General features: G+C 44.3%; 1 protein-coding gene across 1 annotated transcript in view; it reads left to right on the top strand.

The window, feature by feature from the left end:
* Window positions 1-9,923, top strand: part of MEX3C (mex-3 RNA binding family member C) — a 31,272-nt gene extending 21,349 nt beyond the window's left edge. Inside the window, exon 2 of the mRNA XM_053407910.1 lies at window positions 6,461-9,923. Coding sequence (XP_053263885.1) covers window positions 6,461-7,689 — 1,229 coding nt within the window. The 3' untranslated portion in view covers window positions 7,690-9,923. The remainder of the gene's footprint in view (window positions 1-6,460) is intronic.
* The last annotated feature ends 9,149 nt before the right edge of the window (window positions 9,924-19,072 follow it).

Here is a 19,072-nt window from a genome sequence, read left to right as displayed (position 1 = left end):
CCAGAGTTCCCACCTCTGAAATGAATTCTGGGAAACCTTGGCTCAAAGAGAAGCTGGAGGAAACAGCAAGGTAGTACAGTGGTACCTCGGGTTCTTAACCTGAAACTGTTCTTAACCCGAGGTACCACTTTAGCTAATGGGGCCTCCTGCTGCCGCCACGCCACCGCTGCGTGATTTCTCATCCTGAAGTTCTTAACCCGAGGTACTATTTCTGGGTTAGCAGAGTCTGTTACCTGAAGCATCTTGTAACCTGAAGCGTATGTAACCTTCTAGCAGCGTGGTATCTAGAGCTGGACAATCACATCACATCTTAGATCTTATTCCACCTACATTGGTTGCTTATTTGCTTCTGATCACTTTAATGCCGGTGTTAACCTTTAAAGTCCCTACCAACCTAGGCTACCTCAAGGACTATCTATTTGTGTGTTAAGGTGCCTGGTTTTTAAAAAATAAATGTCAGAGGACATCTCCCTTTCTATTACAATGTGAGATTAGTCAGGCAGGTACAAGACACAGGATCTTCTGAAAGCACCAAAACTATGAGATCCCCTTCTTGTGGAGATTCATCTACTCATAAACTTTTCATCACAAGCTTTTAATGCTTAACAATTTGCTGCTTTTAGGGATCTTTATGGACTGCCGCTTCTAACGTGATTTTTTGATAGTGCTGCTAATTTTAGTACTTTATCAGCTGTAATTGTATTCTACAGAAAGGTAGAATATAATTAAAATTAATAATACTGAGGGGTCTGCTTTTTTGCCCTCATCAGCAGCCTAGACACCATTCACTGGGCCATCTTCCAGAGGACTCTGAGGTCCTGGATCTTGCTGCATGTCATACTGGACTGCTGCAGTAGGGAGAAGCAGCACTGGTCTTGGAAGGAAACCCGGGTCTGTTTTACCACCTGAGAAGGCTAAAAGTAAATAAGAGTCTGCCTTGCTTCTTCTCCAAACTTCTGGAGACTCTGGAAAAAGGCGAGGCTGCTAATGGTGATTTGCAAAGAGGGATTTGCCAAGCATTCAGGACGTGGACACATATTTCCATACACAACCTCCTTATCTCACACACTGATGCAGGAGCATTTCAGCCAGTTCACCACAGATCCACCCAAGCAAATCAGACCAAAACTTATGCATCACAGAGCATTGTACGTATATTGCCAGCCACAGTTGGAAACAAAATGAAGGACTTGATTTGTCTGTGGGTCCTACCCAAGTCACTCTTAAAAGGTTCCCAGAAAGCTACTTAAAGCAAACAGCTTCAAGCTGACCCAATCACGTAGTCAAGCCACGTGAAGCAGAAAAGCTAACAGAAGTAGTCTGGATCAACAGTCAAGTAGAGAAATTCTTGTCCAATTCTAATTAGTGGTCAGTGGTGAAAAATGAGCCTATGCTAACTCCCTGGGCAATGGAACTTCCTGAGCAGTTGCATTGGAAGGCCGACTGCAGTATAGTTTGCAAGCTGCTGAACATGGGACTATATTTATTTTTATTCACAAGTATGGTGATGGAATATTTCGCCTAGCAAATAACTTGTCAGCTGCATTTGTGGAGGGGGTTCTCCAACAAATTCTACGGTCAGAAAGGGCAGCAGTGGTGCTTAATGAGTATCATGGTCTTCCTGGGAAAGGGCAATGATTAGTTCTCCTGGTTGCATGAGGGGTTTGGCACTGTGTAACTAAAGAGAGTTTTCACATACACATGCACATCAGAGAGTAGACAAAAGGTCTTACAAATAGAGGTTGATCGAACCAGAACCCTGACATCTCTTAGCTGCACATGGCCAAAGGCATTGTTATCTTATTACCTGAGAAACAAGTTCCAGGGCTGTGATTCAGAGAGAGCGGGGTACAAGACTTGTAAAAATCAGCAAAATGTTAAAAAACAAACATATAACTCTCTTTCACCTGGAAACTTAGTGAATTAATGTGTTCCATCGTATTCCAGGCCAATTTCATAATGCAGAAATCTCAAAAGAAGCAACAAAGGCTCTGTACCACACCTTTGATTATAAAATCTACATTGAGAACATCCAAGATGGCACACATCTTGAATTCTCTACAGTCTCTCTCTTCCCCCCCCCCCCCACCGCAGTAGGTAATGGGCACAGTTTCTGTCTTAACGGTTAGTGTCCTCCCCCCTTAACTATGTCATCAACACATCACACGGATATTCAAGGATAAAAGGGAAAGGACCATAGGGCTTGGCACAAAGTGCACCTTGCAGCATGCAAGCTCCAAGCTCTTTCCCCCCCTTCAAAGATGCAGTGAGGGATTTATCTTGGAGGACATGCACCCTCTGGTCCAAACACCCAGTGGCCCAATTCCCTCCTTCCTGAAGCATTGTTTTAGCTACAAGGAGAACGGCCCATTAACAAGTTGCAAGAGGAGCAGAGGCTTTGCCTTGCGAATGCACTTCCTCTGAGCCCAATACCTCCCTCTCCTTTTCCACCCATGAAATGTCCATGAAATGTATCCCACTTTGTGGTGCATTTAGACATAGTAGTAAATATTTTGCATGGACATACTGAAGAAAATTACAGCAGCGCTGCGCTCCAGTCCTGAAAACTAACTTTGCTTATTCCCTCCATCCTTCTGCACATACCTGGCTGACTTGACTTGGGCATCCTCAATGTGATCTTTCACCTATAGAAATAAGAGGAATAATGAAAGGGGGCTGGTGAAGTATCAATTAAAAAACACACACTTGAGAGAAGGACTGTGTTTGCCTGCCAAGCTTTTGCTTTTACTAAAATTGTTCATTTTTGTTTAGAACGATGGAAATATTCAACTCGCAGGCAGGCATATCTGTACATAAATCTTGGTGACTACATTGGAACACAATGTAGTCTTTCGGTGTTCCGCATCTAGAATTGAGCATGTAGTTCAAGGCCTCAGATAAGAAAAAGCAACTTCCCATAGGTGGGTGTCAGTTTGTTTGTACATACAGTTACACCACCTTGTACCAGTAAATAGGGAATCGCCTATGTAGTGTGGTAGTTCGTTCTCATAGTTCTAGATCAGTAGCCCTAGGTTTATTCATGAACTGTGTGTATTCTTCAACATCTGTTTGAGCGTGTCTGGAGACAATATCTTGCTAACAAATCAGCACTGCACAGTTTAACTCAATTTTTCCAAGCATCAGATCTATTCTGTCATCACAACAGAAAATGCATGTGGCAATCTCTCACATGTCCAGGGATTTGGGAACAAGGTGTGGGAGATTGTAAGTTTCCCTCCTTTATAGCTTTGGGCCTCAGCCTCCAGGACAGTCTGTTAGAAGCATAAAATGTACCAGTAACTCACCCTAGCTTAATACTTTTACCAGGCTATTAGATGGCATGTTGAAGACGTGATTTAATGGAGAAGACAAGGAAGGCAATAGACACGAAGGTCAGCCAGTGGAACTACAGAAGAAGGTTAATGGCCTGTGTTCTGGCCTGGCTGCCTTTACAGTAGTCTATTGCATCTGTATCTTGCTACCAGTTCCTTACAAGCTAAACTCATTTAGCATTGATTGATGACGCATTCAGAAGTTTCAGGTGTCGGAGGCTGCGGCTTCCTCTCGATTGCTGTTTCTTCTCTCCAAATAACAAAGGAGAGCTTGACCTTGGAGTCCGTAGAGTCAGCTTTCCTGTAAAAGTCACTTTAAGAAAAACTTTTTAATGGTCTTGTTCTGTTGGCTTTTCACATAATAGATCGGGACTTGGCATTTTTCAGTGGCATTCCAGACCGCATGCATTTCTCCTGATGAGAAACCTAAAGCCACTAAATAGGGTGTCTTCAGCTTGGGAGGCTTAATTCTGTACTGTACTGTATATGCGATGTTTTAATGGTATGACCCTGAATGTGTCTACTCAGAAGTAAGTCCCATTGAGTTCAACAGAAATGTCTTCTTTTTGGCAATCTCTGTTCCGAAAATTCACAAATTCCAATTTCAAGTAAACCCTTTGCCTAACTTTTCTAAACCAAGCTAAGTGGGTAAACTTTGTCAAATATAGTGTATCCCACACTATTCACCCTATTATATTTCTGCACACCCTGAATTTTTTACTTTTTAAAATTTATTTGCCACCTCAGTTGGAGTTGTAAAATACTAAGTTGCCCTCCAATTCTGTAATCTTCAGATGGTATTATATCCTCAGCGTATCTTAGAATAATTCTTACTGGTGATGGCAATAATGGAAATGTGCGCAGTGATTCTAATCTCAACAATTTCCATTCAGTTCCCTTCAGAACCCTACCACATTTGAAAGAAACATACTCTGTGCTGGAAATGCACTCACTCTGTCATTACCCTATTCATTTTTGCTTAATTTTAAAGGATTTAAATGTTTTTTTTTTTATAGAACTTTATACAGTGGTGCCCCGCAAGACGAACGCCTCGCAAGACGGAAAACCCGCTAGACGAAAGGGTTTTCCGTTTTGGAGGCGCTTCGCAAAACAAATTTCCCTATGGGGTTGCTTCGCAAGACGAAAAAATATTGCGAGTCCCCGCGGTTTTTTTTCGCTTTTCCCCCCTTTTCCTAAGCCGCTTATCAGCTGTTCCGCTGATAAGCCGCTTAACAGCTGATCGCTGAAAGCCGCTAGACCGTTGTAGCGCTAATCCGCTAAGCTGTCAATGGGCTTGCTTCGCAAGACGAAAAAACCACTAGACGAAGAGAATCGCGGAACGGATTCTTTTCGTCTTGCGAGGCACCACTGTAATGATTTTCCTTTAAAGCAGTAGGAATTGAGATATTAGAGTCTTTTATGAAAATAGCTTCACCACCCCACAATAATTATTCCATCTAGCTTTTAAACTTATCTATATTTGCTTTTCTTTCCTCAATCATTATGCTCCAATATATTTTAGAGAATTATTCTTTAGAGTTCTGTAATTATGAAGTTAATTTTTCAAACCTTGTTGTCTATTAATTTCATTTTGCCTTATAAGGTCTTCTAGCAGGCACATTAATTGAAAACATTCAAACCATTGAATTCTATTATTCCATCTTGTGCAAATTATCAAATACTGCAAGACTTACCATCTTTTTTTGGGGGGGGGGTGATATTTAATAAAAACTGGGCTATGAAATTGTAAATGTTATTGTTGAATATAGTTAAAATATATATGCCACCAAGCAATATCTGCACTCAACTAGAACTGAATATTTTTCCAGTTAATAAGAAAAGATTATATCATATAATTAACAGAGATATCAGATGACAATCTAGTGTAGTTATACCTTTATTAACACCTTTAATAAGATCTCCAGACCATGTTTATTCTTTTATCAATAGTAACTCTTGAGAAGGGAGCACCATACTATTATTGGACCGAATTTTGTTTATTTATTTCAGTGAGTCTTCTCTGGGTGTGCTTTTTGTTGCTCAGTCATATGTGATTATGTTGCACTTTCTGCTTCTGTTGCCCTTATATGGGTTTTACTCATTTTATTGTAAACAGCTTTGATATTCTTTGATGAAAAGCAGCATATTGAAGAAAATTAAACCTCTTGTTCAGTTAAATAACCTTCATGTAGCTTCTGTTTAATTGCTATATACGGAATGGAATGAAACTGTCTGCTACACCATTGATCAATGTGTTTTTGGCTTCAGCTAATTACTTGGAAAAGATTTCTTTGAAAACCTAACTGCACTGGCTTTAGAGGTTGTTCTGCACTCCGCGGAGGAACAGAACAAATACAGAAGTCAACAACTTTTGTTAGCTTTAAGACAGTGATTTGGAAGAGGCTTGTAAATAGTCCCTAGCCAGGCAAGGAGGCTTTTCAAAAAGTTAGCTGTCTTTTTCAAATTGCAGCTTGGTATGGATGGGTAGGTTGCTAAAGGTTTATGTGAGTTTAGTTGTGAGTTCCACGCAGGTTGTGACTTAACTGCCATGCTTCCTAAGCACTTGTTCTCAATAGCAACCTTCTTTAATTGGGTAATTGCTGTTTTCACTGTAATGGTGTGATTTTGCACTCATCTAACAGTGGGGAGAAGGACGCGGGTGGCACTGTGGGTTAAACCACAGAGCCTAGGACTTGCCAATCAGAAGGTTGGCAGTTCGAATCCCCGCGACGGGGTGAGCTCCCATCGCTCGGTCCCTGCTCCTGCCAACCTAGCAGTTCGAAAGCACATCAAAGTGCAAGTAGATAAATAGGTACCACTCCAGCAGGAAGGTAAACGGCGTTTCCGTGCACTGCTCTGGTTCGCCATGTGGCTTAGTCATGCTGGCCACATGACCCGGAAGCTGTACGCCGGCTCCCTCGGCCAGTAAAGTGAGATGAGGGCCTCAACCCTAGAGTCGGTCACGACTGGACCTAATGGTCAGGGGACCCTTTACCTTTACCTAACAGTGGGGAGAGGGAGAGGTTGAGGATAAGAGTGTCAGCACAAAGCGATTTTTGCTTCTTGCATCTTTTTTCCCATTCAAGATTCTTCACTAAAGCACTTTTATTTGTGCTTTCTCCATGCAGGTTGCAAAATAAAGGCATTGAGAGCCAAGACAAATACCTACATCAAGACCCCTGTCCGCGGAGAAGAACCCATTTTTGTCGTCACTGGGCGCAAAGAAGATGTAGCCATGGCCAAAAGGGAAATTCTTTCTGCTGCTGAACACTTCTCCATGATTAGAGCTTCACGCAACAAAAATGGCCCAGCACTGGGAGGACTGTCTTGTAACCCCAACCTGCCAGGCCAAACTACAGTCCAGGTCAGGGTGCCTTACCGTGTTGTGGGGCTGGTGGTTGGCCCCAAAGGCGCTACAATCAAGCGGATCCAGCAGCAGACCCACACCTACATAGTTACTCCCAGTAGAGACAAGGAGCCAGTCTTTGAGGTTACCGGTATGCCTGAAAACGTAGATCGTGCTCGAGAAGAGATAGAAATGCACATCGCCATGCGCACTGGAAACTACATTGAACTGAACGAAGAAAACGATTTCCATTATAACGGTACGGACGTGAGCTTTGAAGGAGGGAACCTGGGATCTGCCTGGCTTACTTCCAACCCAGTACCTCCTCCAAGCCGCACTAGGATGATTTCTAATTACAGAAACGACAGCTCCAGTTCTTTAGGAAGCGGCTCCACTGATTCCTACTTTGGAAGCAATAGGCTGGCTGACTTCAGCCCCACAAGTCCATTCAGCACAGGCAACTTTTGGTTTGGAGAAACGTTGCCTTCTGTAGGTGCGGAGGACATTGCAGTTGACTCTCCTGCGTACGACTCCTTGCCGACGCCTTCTCAAACCATCTGGACACCCTTTGAACCCGTTAACCCGCTCTCCAGTTTTGGTAACGAACCTGCTAGTAACGTGAAGGCTCCACGGAGAGGGAGTCAGCCATCCACTCCTCGCCTGTCGCCTACATTTCCCGAAACCTTGGAACATCCGCTGGCAAGGAGAGTCCGAAGTGATCCACCCAGTACAGTCAGCCAAGTTGGCCTTCCGATCTACATCCCTGCTTTTTCCAATGGTACCAACAGCTACTCTTCTTCCAATGGTGGCTCCACATCTAGTTCCCCTCCAGAGTTGAGAAGGAAGCATGACTGCGTGATATGCTTTGAGAACGAAGTAATCGCTGCCCTGGTTCCGTGTGGCCACAACCTATTCTGCATGGAATGTGCCAACAAGATCTGTGAAAAAGACGTACCCACGTGTCCAGTTTGCCAGACAGCTGTTACTCAGGCGATTCAAATTCACTCTTAAATATATAGAGATATTATATATGGACTTTTTAAACTCTTAATGGCTTGGATGTAATGGTACCCCCTAAGTAAACTTATAATGAACTCAGACTGTTATTGGGCTTTCTTGAGATTAGGCTAATGTTGTTTGAAAGGCATGTACTCTCTTTCTTTCTTTTTCTTTTTTGGAAAAGGTCTGTACAGTTTAACACTAAGCCTAGCCAGTCTTTGTCCATTTTGGTTGCAGCTGTGGCACCTGTAGCAAAGTTCTGGAATGAAGTTGTGAGGCGATAGGAGGGTCAGGAACTTGGAACAGGACAGAATGGAGCGTGAGGCTTCGCAGGTCATGACAGCAAAAGCCTGACACAGCCCTGAATGTAGAAACTGTCGGTTTATAAGAGGGAAGGGTACAGAGGATTATCAATGTATCAAACACTCTTCCAATGCTGCCTTCTTTACACTGCCAGTTTTTCAAAACAGGTTTGGGGGCGCTTCCTCCCCCCCCCTCCCCCTTTACAACATAGGCTTAACTTACCTAATGTTGCAAATAATTTTATGATGCACAATTTGATTTCCTGGCATTCAGCAAGTAGCGTAGCGGTAACTTTTATTAATGTGATCATTGTTCATAAGGGGACAGAGGACAGGGCAAAATGGTATGAATTGACTGCCACCTCCTCCAATATGCAAATGGGGCATCTTAAGAGAATCAGGAATGTGCGGGTCTTCCATTGCTGAAGCGTGGGAAAGTCTTGCCTTGCCTCGATCAGTGCTAAGGGACGCGGGGGGCTCCCAACGCAAGCAGAGTCTGCCCCCCCCTCCCAAGTGGCTGGCCTCCCCATTCATTTCAAGGGAGGGTGTCGGTCTTGTGTTTTGTATCCGTAGATTGGCTCACCCCGCTGAGAGTAGGGGCACCCCTCTGCTTGCACTGGAGCTCTCTGTTTGACCCACACCACACATGGGATCCATGTGAAGAGCTGTGGTGTTCTGAGCAGCCCACCAATGTCCCTTCCTCCCCCCCCCCCCATCTGCTTCAGAGGAGGGGGCGTCTGGTGGAAGGACAGCTGTCGGGTCATTGCACCCTTTGTATCTGACAGCGAGGATGCTAACATTCCATTGGCTAGTTTGATCAAGCTGTTCTTAAATTAACTATTTTAGAGAATATCAGAGTTCAAAAAATGTGAATCATTTTTATGTTTCAACCATAACTTGCACATTATGTGAAGCATGTATTTTATTTTTAGTAATGTAAAAAGGGGGGGACGACGACAGAGAAGCAGTCAACATTCATGCTCTTGTATCATTCATGAGAGCAGCTGCGACTGTGGCCCAGTGAGGGGTTTATCTCATTTCAAAGCCACCCATCTTCCCCTTTGCAAGTCAATACGAACTTCTCCCCCGTTCCTTTTCTTTGTTTTCTTTACATTTCAACCTGTGGATGTTTTCTTGCTTCTTCATACTCAGAATGTTCCCAAATCTGTGCTGGCATTTGAAAAAAAGAACACTCAGAGGTTCTGGTGGATTTCTTTATTTTTTTATTTCTCTCTTTTCTTTTCCTTTTGGAGCAATACCTTCCCGAGTTGAAACCAGATTCCCCGCTCCCCTCAGTATAGCAAATTCTATGTGTATTGAACAAGTAAATATACAGAAATCTTTATTTTTTATTTCCACTTGAAAGGGTTACATTTCGTATTAAAAAAAAAAAGTTTACAGATAACGGTTTTTATTTTATGATTTTTTTCAGTATAAAAGTTGCCTTGATGGCATATTATTATTATAATATTATTATATTATGAAATGCATAACTTTAACGCTAACAGCTTGTAGGATAGTTTAAATGTCAGTATTGAAACCTTAATCTTTAGCTGCAGTCTTGTAGATATGAACAATCTCGTTCACCGAGCATGTATTTTGTACTCTTGCATTGTACACTGCAACTAATAAGCCAAGGAGTCGACAGACATTAGGTGCGTGTACCGTTTCTATAAACCACAGACTCAAGAATGACAAAGCTCTCAATATAGTTTAGTATTTGCTAATTTTACTACACTCTTTTTGTTATGTATATGTAGGGAGGTCATAGGGATTATAAATTCAATTTGAGTAAATTAAAAAAAAAACCATATATTTTATGATAAAGGGCCTTTAACTTATGGTGGCCAAAGCACTGATATTATATATTTGCTGTAAAGAGAATTATAAGAGTTTTATTTTTCTGATATTAAAAGTTACTTAATAAAGACTTGTTTCCATTAACTTGAATGTTTTCTTGACTTCACTCTTTTCATGGTTTGCATGTCGCCTCGTGTTTAAGGACATATTGGTAACCTGTAACTGAAGAATTCATGGAGGGTAACTGGTGCACTGAGAAGAAAACGAGGGAGGCAAGCAAAGAAAACGTCTCCAGCTTACACTGTTACCTTGTGCGCACACACCCCAATTCAGGGCCATTTACCTCCCACTGCCAGGGTCAGCCCAAGACATATTGGCACTCAGGTGAACCACAAAATGGTGCCTCCTGCCAGGGAAGAGGGGCTGAGTGAAGATCTACATCAGAAACAAGAGGGAAATACAGATCTGCATTGGGAACACAGTGGGAGGAGACCAGTATAGTGGTACCTTGGGTTAAGTCCTCAGTTTGTTCCGGAGGTCCGTTCTTAACCTGAAACTGTTCTTAACCTGAAGCACCACTTTAACTAATGGGGCCTCCTGCCGCCGCTGCTGCACGATTTCTGTTCTCATCCTGAAGCAAAGTTCTTAACCCGAGGTACTATTTCTGGGTTGGCGAAGTCTGTAACCTGAAGCGTATGTAACCCGAGGTACCACTGTAGTGCCCATTCAACAAGAGGTCTCCAAGGTGCCTGCTGCAGCCATTGCTGCCGCTGTGGATCCTGCCGCCTGAGGCGGTCACCTTGCCTCATGGATGGGCCGGCCCTGCCAAATGCCCTCGGAATAGAAAACCTTTGGGGCTGTAAGCAGCGTTCTGGCACCAAGGCGGAAAGCAGACTTACCCACTTTATAACGTTGCCAGGAAACTTGATTTCTCGCACAACGGACCTGGTACAGCCAGATATCTCAACAATGTGTTTGAACCACAGCTGGGCGGATTGTGCAAAGGAAGCGTTGTTGTGGAAGACGGTCGCCATTTTGGCGTGGGATTCAGTTGTATTATCAGCAAATTCGGACTGCCCAATCATAGTCCCGTTTGGGAGGGCTTGCGCAAGAAACCCGCTTTCCCCAAAGACTGGAAATTTTTGTGAGAAGGAAATTGATAGGGGAAGCAGTGGTAAGTGTGAAATGGCCCCACTTCAACACAGTAATGCTTCAACCAGTGTTGGTTGGGGTTACACTCCCCTTGAAGACTCAGGCTTGTAGTTTGAATGTTCTGGATTTCTCCAGCTTTCAGTGCTGGCCAGGAATGTCTTTGCACAATTACAGCTCATGCAGCAACTGTGCCCTTGCAGTGTTGGATATGGCCATGGCTATGGGGAGGCGCTGTGGGTTAAACCACAGAGCCTAGGACTTGCTGATCAGAAGGTCGGCGGTTCGAATCCCCACGACGGGGTGAGCTCCCGTTGCTCGGTCCCTGCTCCTGCCAACCTAGCAGTTCGAAAGCACGTCAAAGTGCAAGTAGATAAATAGGTATCGCTCCGGCGGGAAGGTAAACGGCGTTTCTGTGCACTGCTCTGGTTCACCAGAAGCGGCTTAGTCATGCTGGCCACATGACCTGGAAGCTGTACGCCGGCTCCCTCGGCCAGTAAAACGAGATGAGTGCCGCAACCCCAGAGTCGCTCACGACTGGACCTAATGGTCAGGGGTCCCTTTACATGCATGCCTTAGTTACATCCTACCTGGACTACTGTAATGTGTTCTTAAGTGGGACTTCCTTTGCAAAGTGTTCAGACGCTTCAGCTGGTCCAGAATGCTGTATCCAGATTGCTAAGATCCTCAGTTGAGCATCTTTTACTCCCATCGATATCAGAGACACATTTTGTGGTGACACACAAGATCTGCAAGTGACCTGATTTTCATTTTCTTCCAAGACTTATTTTTCCTGTGTATGTGTTGTGGCATGTGGAGATGAGCAACGCATTTCAAACAGGACTTGGGAAATCACTCAGATGTTCATGAATTGCCATATTTGATACTGCTGCTGCTAAGGCAACGCACAGCTCTCTTTTGTAACAGCTTATATTCAAAGCAGTTGAGACTAATTACCTTTTAGCAACGTTTTGCTTTATCTCAGCTGTGGAAGAGGAATATTAAGTCAGATTCAAGTTCTTTCAGGCTTTTAAAACTGCAAACTGGAGAAACATGTCTTTGCATGCATACATTGTCTTTTTCGAAATAAAAGGCAACTGATCTAGACTAACGAAATCTACCGGCTGCTCCATATTCATTATGTATTAAATTTCTATACAACCCTTCATGCAAGGATCACAGAGCGGTTTATACTAAAACAACACAAAAATACACAAAGTAATAAAAACAATGCACTTGCACACACACAGTTTAAAAGGATATAGATAGTTGAATGAACGAAGAACCTAGGAGAAGGGATTTGTCTAAAGATGACTCACTTGTGTAGGTAGAAACCAGTGTACTGTATAGGAAATTGTATCTGATACAGTGGTACCTCAGGTTAAGTACTTAATTCATTCCGGAGGTCTGTTCTTAACCTGAAACTGTTCTTAACCTGAACTACCACTTTAGCTAATGGGGTCACCTGTTGCTGCCATGCCGCCGGAGCACAATTTCTGTTCTCATCCTGAAGCAAAGTTCTTAACCTGAAGCACTATTTCTGGGTTAGCAGAGTGTGTAACCTGAAGCATATGTAACCTGAAGCGTATGTAATCCGAGGTACCACTGTAGTTGTCATGTGTGTGTTTGTGCATATTTGTTGAAATGTTAACAGTGCAATGCTCTGTCTACTCACAAGTAAGTCCCACATGAGTCCAGTGTGATTTGGGGTGCTTTGACACAAAAATTTGTTGTGGAATCATGCATGTGTGCACATTTGTGGGGTTCTCTTTGCAGAGACCACAACAAAAAGTTATCCCATATTCCCCCACACACATTTGATTCAGATTTACCATTTTTTTCTTTTTATTTATTTACTGGATTTTTAGCCCCAAATAGCTGTAGGGCACCAGGGTGGTGTGCTAGACCTTTGATTCACTCATGCCTGGACGCAGCAGAATGGACCCTCTTCAGAGGCAGCTTCCCTGGGGCATTTGAATGAATTGCACAGAGTTGCATGCAGCAGGTTCTCTTCAACACAGGGCATTTTGTGTGTGTGTGTGTGTGTGTGTGTGTGTGTGTGTGTGTGTTTACAATATACTGGAAGGGCTGAAGCATATGGGATTTGGCATAATTTAGGTTCAAATCGGGGGGCGCTGTGGGTTAAACCACAGAGCCTAGGGCTTGCCGATCAGAAGGTTGGCGGTTCGAATCCCCGTGACGGGGTGAGCTCCCGTCGCTCGGTCCCTGCTCCTGCCCATCTGCCAGTTCGAAAGCATGTCAAAGTGCAAGTAGATAAATAGGTACAACTCCGGCGGGAAGGTAAACGGCGTTTCCATTCACTGCTCTGGTTCGCCAGAAGCGGCTTAGTCATGCTGGCCACATGACCCGGAAGCTGTACGCCAGCTCCCTCAGCCACTAAAGCGAGATGAGCACCGCAACCCCAGAGTCGCTCACGACTGGACCTAACGGTCAGGGGTCTCTTTACCTTTACCTAGGTTCAAATCTGGCTGCAGGGACCTTTTATCTGTGATTGGAGCCACAGCAGTGCTGAGTTATAGTGGTACCTCGGGTTACAAACGCTTCAGGTTACAAACACTTTGGGTTACAAACTCCGCTAACCTGGAAGTAGTACCTCGAGTTGAGAACTTTGCCCCAGGATGAGAACACAAATCATGTGCCAGTGGTGCAGCGGCGGCAGGAGGCCCCATTAGCGAAACCGTGCCTCAGGTTAAGAACGGTTTTGGGTTAAGAACAGACCTCCAGAATGAATTAAGTTTGTAGCCTGAGGTACCACTGTACTTCAAACCTTTTCCTCTATGACATTTCCTCGGTCTGAATCCTGCTCTTCTACACCCCAGCTACTATTTCCCCAGCTGGAAGGGACAGTGGAGAGCAATACAAACAGTGCCTATTTTGTTCCTTGCCACTTGGCGCAGCCTCTTTTAAAAACCTGTTAGTGCAAGTTGTTATTCTTCAGGTTTCAGTTGGCTATCCCTCATCTGCAGAAGTGCCAAATCCAATTACACCTTTCCATTCACAGAAAGGCTTTTGATCCAGAGACTAATGGAAAAGGATTTTCACCAATTTACCCTATAGGCCTTCCGCCCCCCCCCCTCCATCTGCTCCAGGACCAGGGGGCTGGGGACCCTTCCAGTTCTGCACTGAAGGCATTGGGGGGGAAGGTGTTAGGGGAAATAGAAATTGGCAAAAATCACCTCCCCTGGCTTGTTATCGGAGACCCATTGCCTGAAAGGATTGGGAATCCATCGCATACCTGCAATTTCAGGTTGTGCAGTTATAGCTGATTGGGCGCAAGAAGCCCACTTGCCCCAAAGGAACAGACTTTATGTGATAAGGAAAAGTGACAGGGAAAAGTATGGGATGACATCATCTAAACTCCCCACAAGCGAAGAATTAATACTTGCATCCAACATCATCTAATCTCTCCAGAAACAAATGTTTATGACTTCTCAAAGTCCACTTTTCTGCGTACCAAAAGACTCTCCTTTTGTAAAGGGTACAATTACATCGTGTGTCTAGTGCCCATGCAGGCAAATGTATGCAGATGAAGAATAAGGCCTTAGGCCTTTGCTGCGGTTGGAGTATGGATGGCAGCTAACGGATTGAGATTGAATCCTGACAAGAAGTACTGTTTTGGGGGGACAGGGCGGGTGGGTGTGGGGGACTCCCTGGTCCTGAATGGGGCAACTGTGCCCCTGAAGGACCAGATGCGCAGCCTAGGAGTCATTTTGGACTCACAGCTGTCCATGGAGGCGCAGTTTAATTCTGTGTCCAGGGCAGCTGTCTACCAGCTCCATCTGGTACGCTACCTGCCCTCAGACTGTCTCACCAGAGTGGTGCATGCTCTATCTCTCACTTGGAGTACCGCAATGCGCTCTACATGGGGCTACCTTTGAAGGTGACCTGGAAACTGCAACTAATCCAGAATGCAGCAGCTAGGCTGGTGACTGGGAGTGGCCAAGACCATATAACATGGGTCCTGAAAGACCTACATTGGCTCCCAGCACGTTTCTGAGCATAATTCAATGTGTTGGTGCTGATCTTTATAGCTCTAAATGGCCTTGGTCCTGTATACCTGAAGGAGCATCTCCACCCCCATTGTTCAGCCCAGACACTGAGGTCCAGCTCTGAGGGCCTTCTGGTGGTTCCCTCACTGTGAGAAGTGAGGTTACAGGGAACTAGGCAGAGGGCCTTCTTGGTAGTGCTGCCCGCCCTGTGGAATGCCCTCCCATCAGATGTCAAGGAAATAAACAACTATCTGACTTTTAGAAGACATCTGAAAGCAGCCCTGTTTAGGGAAGTTTTTAATGTTTGATATGCTAGTATGTTTTTAATATTCTGTTGGGAGCCACCCAGAGTGGCTGGGAAAAGTCAGCCAGATGGACGGGGTAATAATAATAATAATAATAATAATAATAATAATAATAAATAATTCCACACACTACAGACCCTCAAGTCTATGGTGAACTCTTGCTCATGTATAATTGGGCAACCATATTTGAAAAAAATGTTTGAACTGAAGGCACATGCCAACTGGTTTTTTAAATCTATGGAAGGCAGACTATGCCTTTAAAGTACATTCACCATCCTTCCAAGAGATTTTGTCAATGTAGTTTGCACCTCGTAGTTACAATTCCCAGCAACTCTTAAACTTATAGTTCCCAGAATTCTTTGAAGCAGGAAACGGGCTTTGACTGTGCTTTAAAGGTCTAATAGGTCTAATATTTCCTAAAGGTTATTTTCATCTGTTTGTGCTTCTGCCCGGCTCTTACAAAAGAGGCTTCCAGTGATCTCTTAATCCCAATGAGTGCTATACCTGCCTTGCTGAAGCAATTCTACAGCATCTGTAGCTTCCAGACCATTTACTAGTCCCAAGGCAATAGTATTTTGAATTCAGGCAGGTGTACCTGAGGACAGAATGTACAGTGAGAACCATCGTACATCAAACAACTCCCATAATTGGTTAGCATGACCACATCTCCAGTGTCATGGAGTCGGACACTGGTTTTCTTCCTATCTTGCTTTGTCCAAGCACACTGCTGTTCTGAGTATATTTCCTGTTAAGAATACAACAGAAGTTGGAAATGGAGATGAGTCAGCCAACTTGGGCCTTGTTTTTCAAGGTGTGGCTATTGCTGTTCCAGAAAGGCCAGCGTCCTTGAAAACAGTCCGTGGGATAATTTCACCAGTGACTCACCTGTACTGCAAATAAAAGAGCCCAAAGGTAATAATTAATGGTATATTGCAACATCTGGATAATTGTCTGCTTTTGTGGCTGATGTGAATGGCGGGAGGGGATTGCAAGGCTGCAAAGACTTCAGAGGACTGCTCATTGTTAAAATTAATATTCAAGGCCTACTTAACACTGCAAATTTAAGAAGTAGCTATCTAGTATAGTACTTAAGGTGGTGAAACCTTTGCTGATGCTTGGTGGTGTCATTAGAAAATGTTTAGCTGCTCGGGGCAGTTGGACAGTCCAGCTTCTTTGAGGGAAGAGCACATTGTCAGTTTGGCTTGGCTGGGAAGAAAACCTCCAACACAGGCAGATTGGAAACTCAGGAGAGGATCTCAAGACCTATGGAAATAAAGAGAAAGGGAACTTCTAGGCAACACAGCAGAAGGATGAGAACACAGCAACTTGCAAAAAGGATAAGTGGAGAATGAGACTTGCCAGGTAAGGACAGATAGGGAATTGAAAAGAAAAGGTGTTAAATCAGAGAGGGAGCGCTGAAGGAACTTCACCGCATATAAGATGAAAAGGAGTTGCATGCTAGGGGGCAAGGAAGAGTACTTAGGAGGTTGGGCAAGAGCTGAAGCAGCAAAGGAAAGTGGGACAAAGTAGGCAGTGATCTGAAAAGCAAGAACCGGAGAGAAGAAGTATGTGGTGAAGACAGGAGTGGAAGAAAGGAGGAGCTAAGAACAGAGGAAGGGAGTTATGTGCTGTTGGAAGTGAGCAAGCAAGGGAGAGTTGGAAGACTGGACCAGGGAGCCAAAGGAGAATAGGGTCGCTACAATTGGAAAAATTCGACCTGTCAAGGGAAGTCGGCTACGTGGGGCTTCTCACTGCAGTTTTGGGAGCTGACCACAGATGTTTTTTTAGTGGAAGTGCTTAGATGTGCAACACACACACCCCTCTCACCAGCAGCCCAAAATACCATCTAATAAGAGCCAGGCATGTAAAAATCCCAAGAAACTGAACTGCAGAACGCAAGCAGTATTGATGTCTAATGGGCATGCTTGACTTCTGCTGTTTTCCCCAAGCTTTCCAAGTCTCTAATGTACATTGACAGCCAGTGTGGTCCAGTGGTCGAGAGTGTTGGACTAGGACCTGAGAGACCAGGGTTCGAATCCCTGCTTAGCCATGAAGCTCACTGGGGAACCTTGGGCCGCTCCCTGCCTCTCAGACTAACCAACCTCACAGGGCTGTTGTGCGGATTATATGAGGGGGAGAACCATGTACACCTTGGAAAAAAGGTGGGATATAAATGCAATAAATTTATATTTGCATAGGAGACGCAGCCAACAATTGGAAGAAGAAATGGCATTTGTGCACCCAATACATTAATGTCTTGTCTTAAGGGTCAAACTAGATTCTTGCAAATAGAGCTTTCTTTTTTCATGTGAAAAGGATGAAACAGACACATTTTCTGAGACATTTCCTTCCAAACGTGGAAGAGTGAGGACACCTAGTGGCTACTTGCACTGTTAAGAGTTGTTTCAAACAGCCCAATTATCATCAAAATTTAAAATCTACCCTGATGGATCATAGCAGAGCCAGCTTCTATTCCGGTAGATGCAAGACAGATCCCAAACCCTCTGGACACCAGCTGGCATATGGCTCACAGGAAACTCTGGGAGACAAGCTAACCTTCACCACAGGTCTCATTGGTCCACTTCATGGCATTAATCTTGCAGCTCTTGACCAAAAGATTTTTATGTGGGCATAAGCTTTCATAATAGGGACGCGGGTGGCGCTGTGGGTTAAACCACAGAGCCTAGGACTGGCCGATTAGAAGGTCGGTGGTTCAAATCCCCGTGACGGGGTGAGCTCCCGTTGCTCGGTCCCTGCTCCTGCCAACCTAGGAGTTCGAAAGCACGTCAAAGTGCAAGTAGTACCGCTCCGGCGGGAAGGTAAACGGTGTTTTCGTACGCTGCTCTGGTTCGCCAGAAGCGGCTTAGTCATGCTGGCCACAGGACCTGGAAGCTGTACGCCTGCTCCCTCGGCCAGTAAAGAGAGATGAGCGCCGCAATCCCAGAGTCGGCCACGACTGGACCTAATGGTCAGGGGTCCCTTCACCTTTTTAAGCTTTCATAAGCACAAACCAGCCAATAAAACATGTTTTAACTTTTTTTAAAGGTGCCCACAAGAATGCTTGTTCTTTATGTAGTGTGAGACAGACTTGACACAGCTGCACCTTTTAAGGATTTGCAAACTCATGCAACCCACAACTGCCATTTTCCCCACTGAGAACAAAGGTTAAAATTAAAACCACTTGGTACAATCGTATTGAAATCTGTAAAGACTAAATACCTTGGCTGTCATAGACAAAAAGCAAGTTATCACAGCAGCTCAACATCTACAGCAGGTAAGGCGTTTTTCATGACCAAATAATGCAGAAGTGGGACTCTTCCCCCAAATATGCATCTCTTACCAATTCCTTTGTGCAGCACAGCAAACTGTTATTTTCAAGCAATGAGTGTATGCTCCAGGGGGCGTTCTTGCTTGTTAAGAAGATCCCAGCAGGCAATTATACACAGCCTATCTCTATATTTTATTTTGCAACAGGAGTGACATCAGCTCTGGAGGTTTTCGAAAATGGGGAGTGTTTTCTTTTCCACTTTGAAAGACCTAGAGCAGAGCTGTTTCTCAGGCAAGAGTTTCACAACCAGGAAGGTGCCAGGACCATAATTACCTCACAATTCTACAACTGCATTATGCAAGCACATATAGATCCTAGAAGCAGAATTCAGCCTGAGAATTTCAACTTTCACTTACTTACTTATTTACTTACTTATTTTTAAAGAAAAAAGTATCTTGTCCCAAAGACTGTAAACAGAAGCAGGGGATAAGGGAGGTGTCCTATGCAGGTTTTCCAACATGCCCAGTCTCGTGACAAGAGGAGGAATTATGCAAAATAGGC

Source organism: Podarcis raffonei, chromosome 11 (assembly GCF_027172205.1).
Source record: "Podarcis raffonei isolate rPodRaf1 chromosome 11, rPodRaf1.pri, whole genome shotgun sequence".
In the NCBI taxonomy this organism is placed as follows: domain Eukaryota; kingdom Metazoa; phylum Chordata; class Lepidosauria; order Squamata; family Lacertidae; genus Podarcis; species Podarcis raffonei.
The sequence above is the reverse complement of the archived record's forward strand: the minus strand, read 5'-3'. Positions and strand labels throughout refer to the sequence as shown.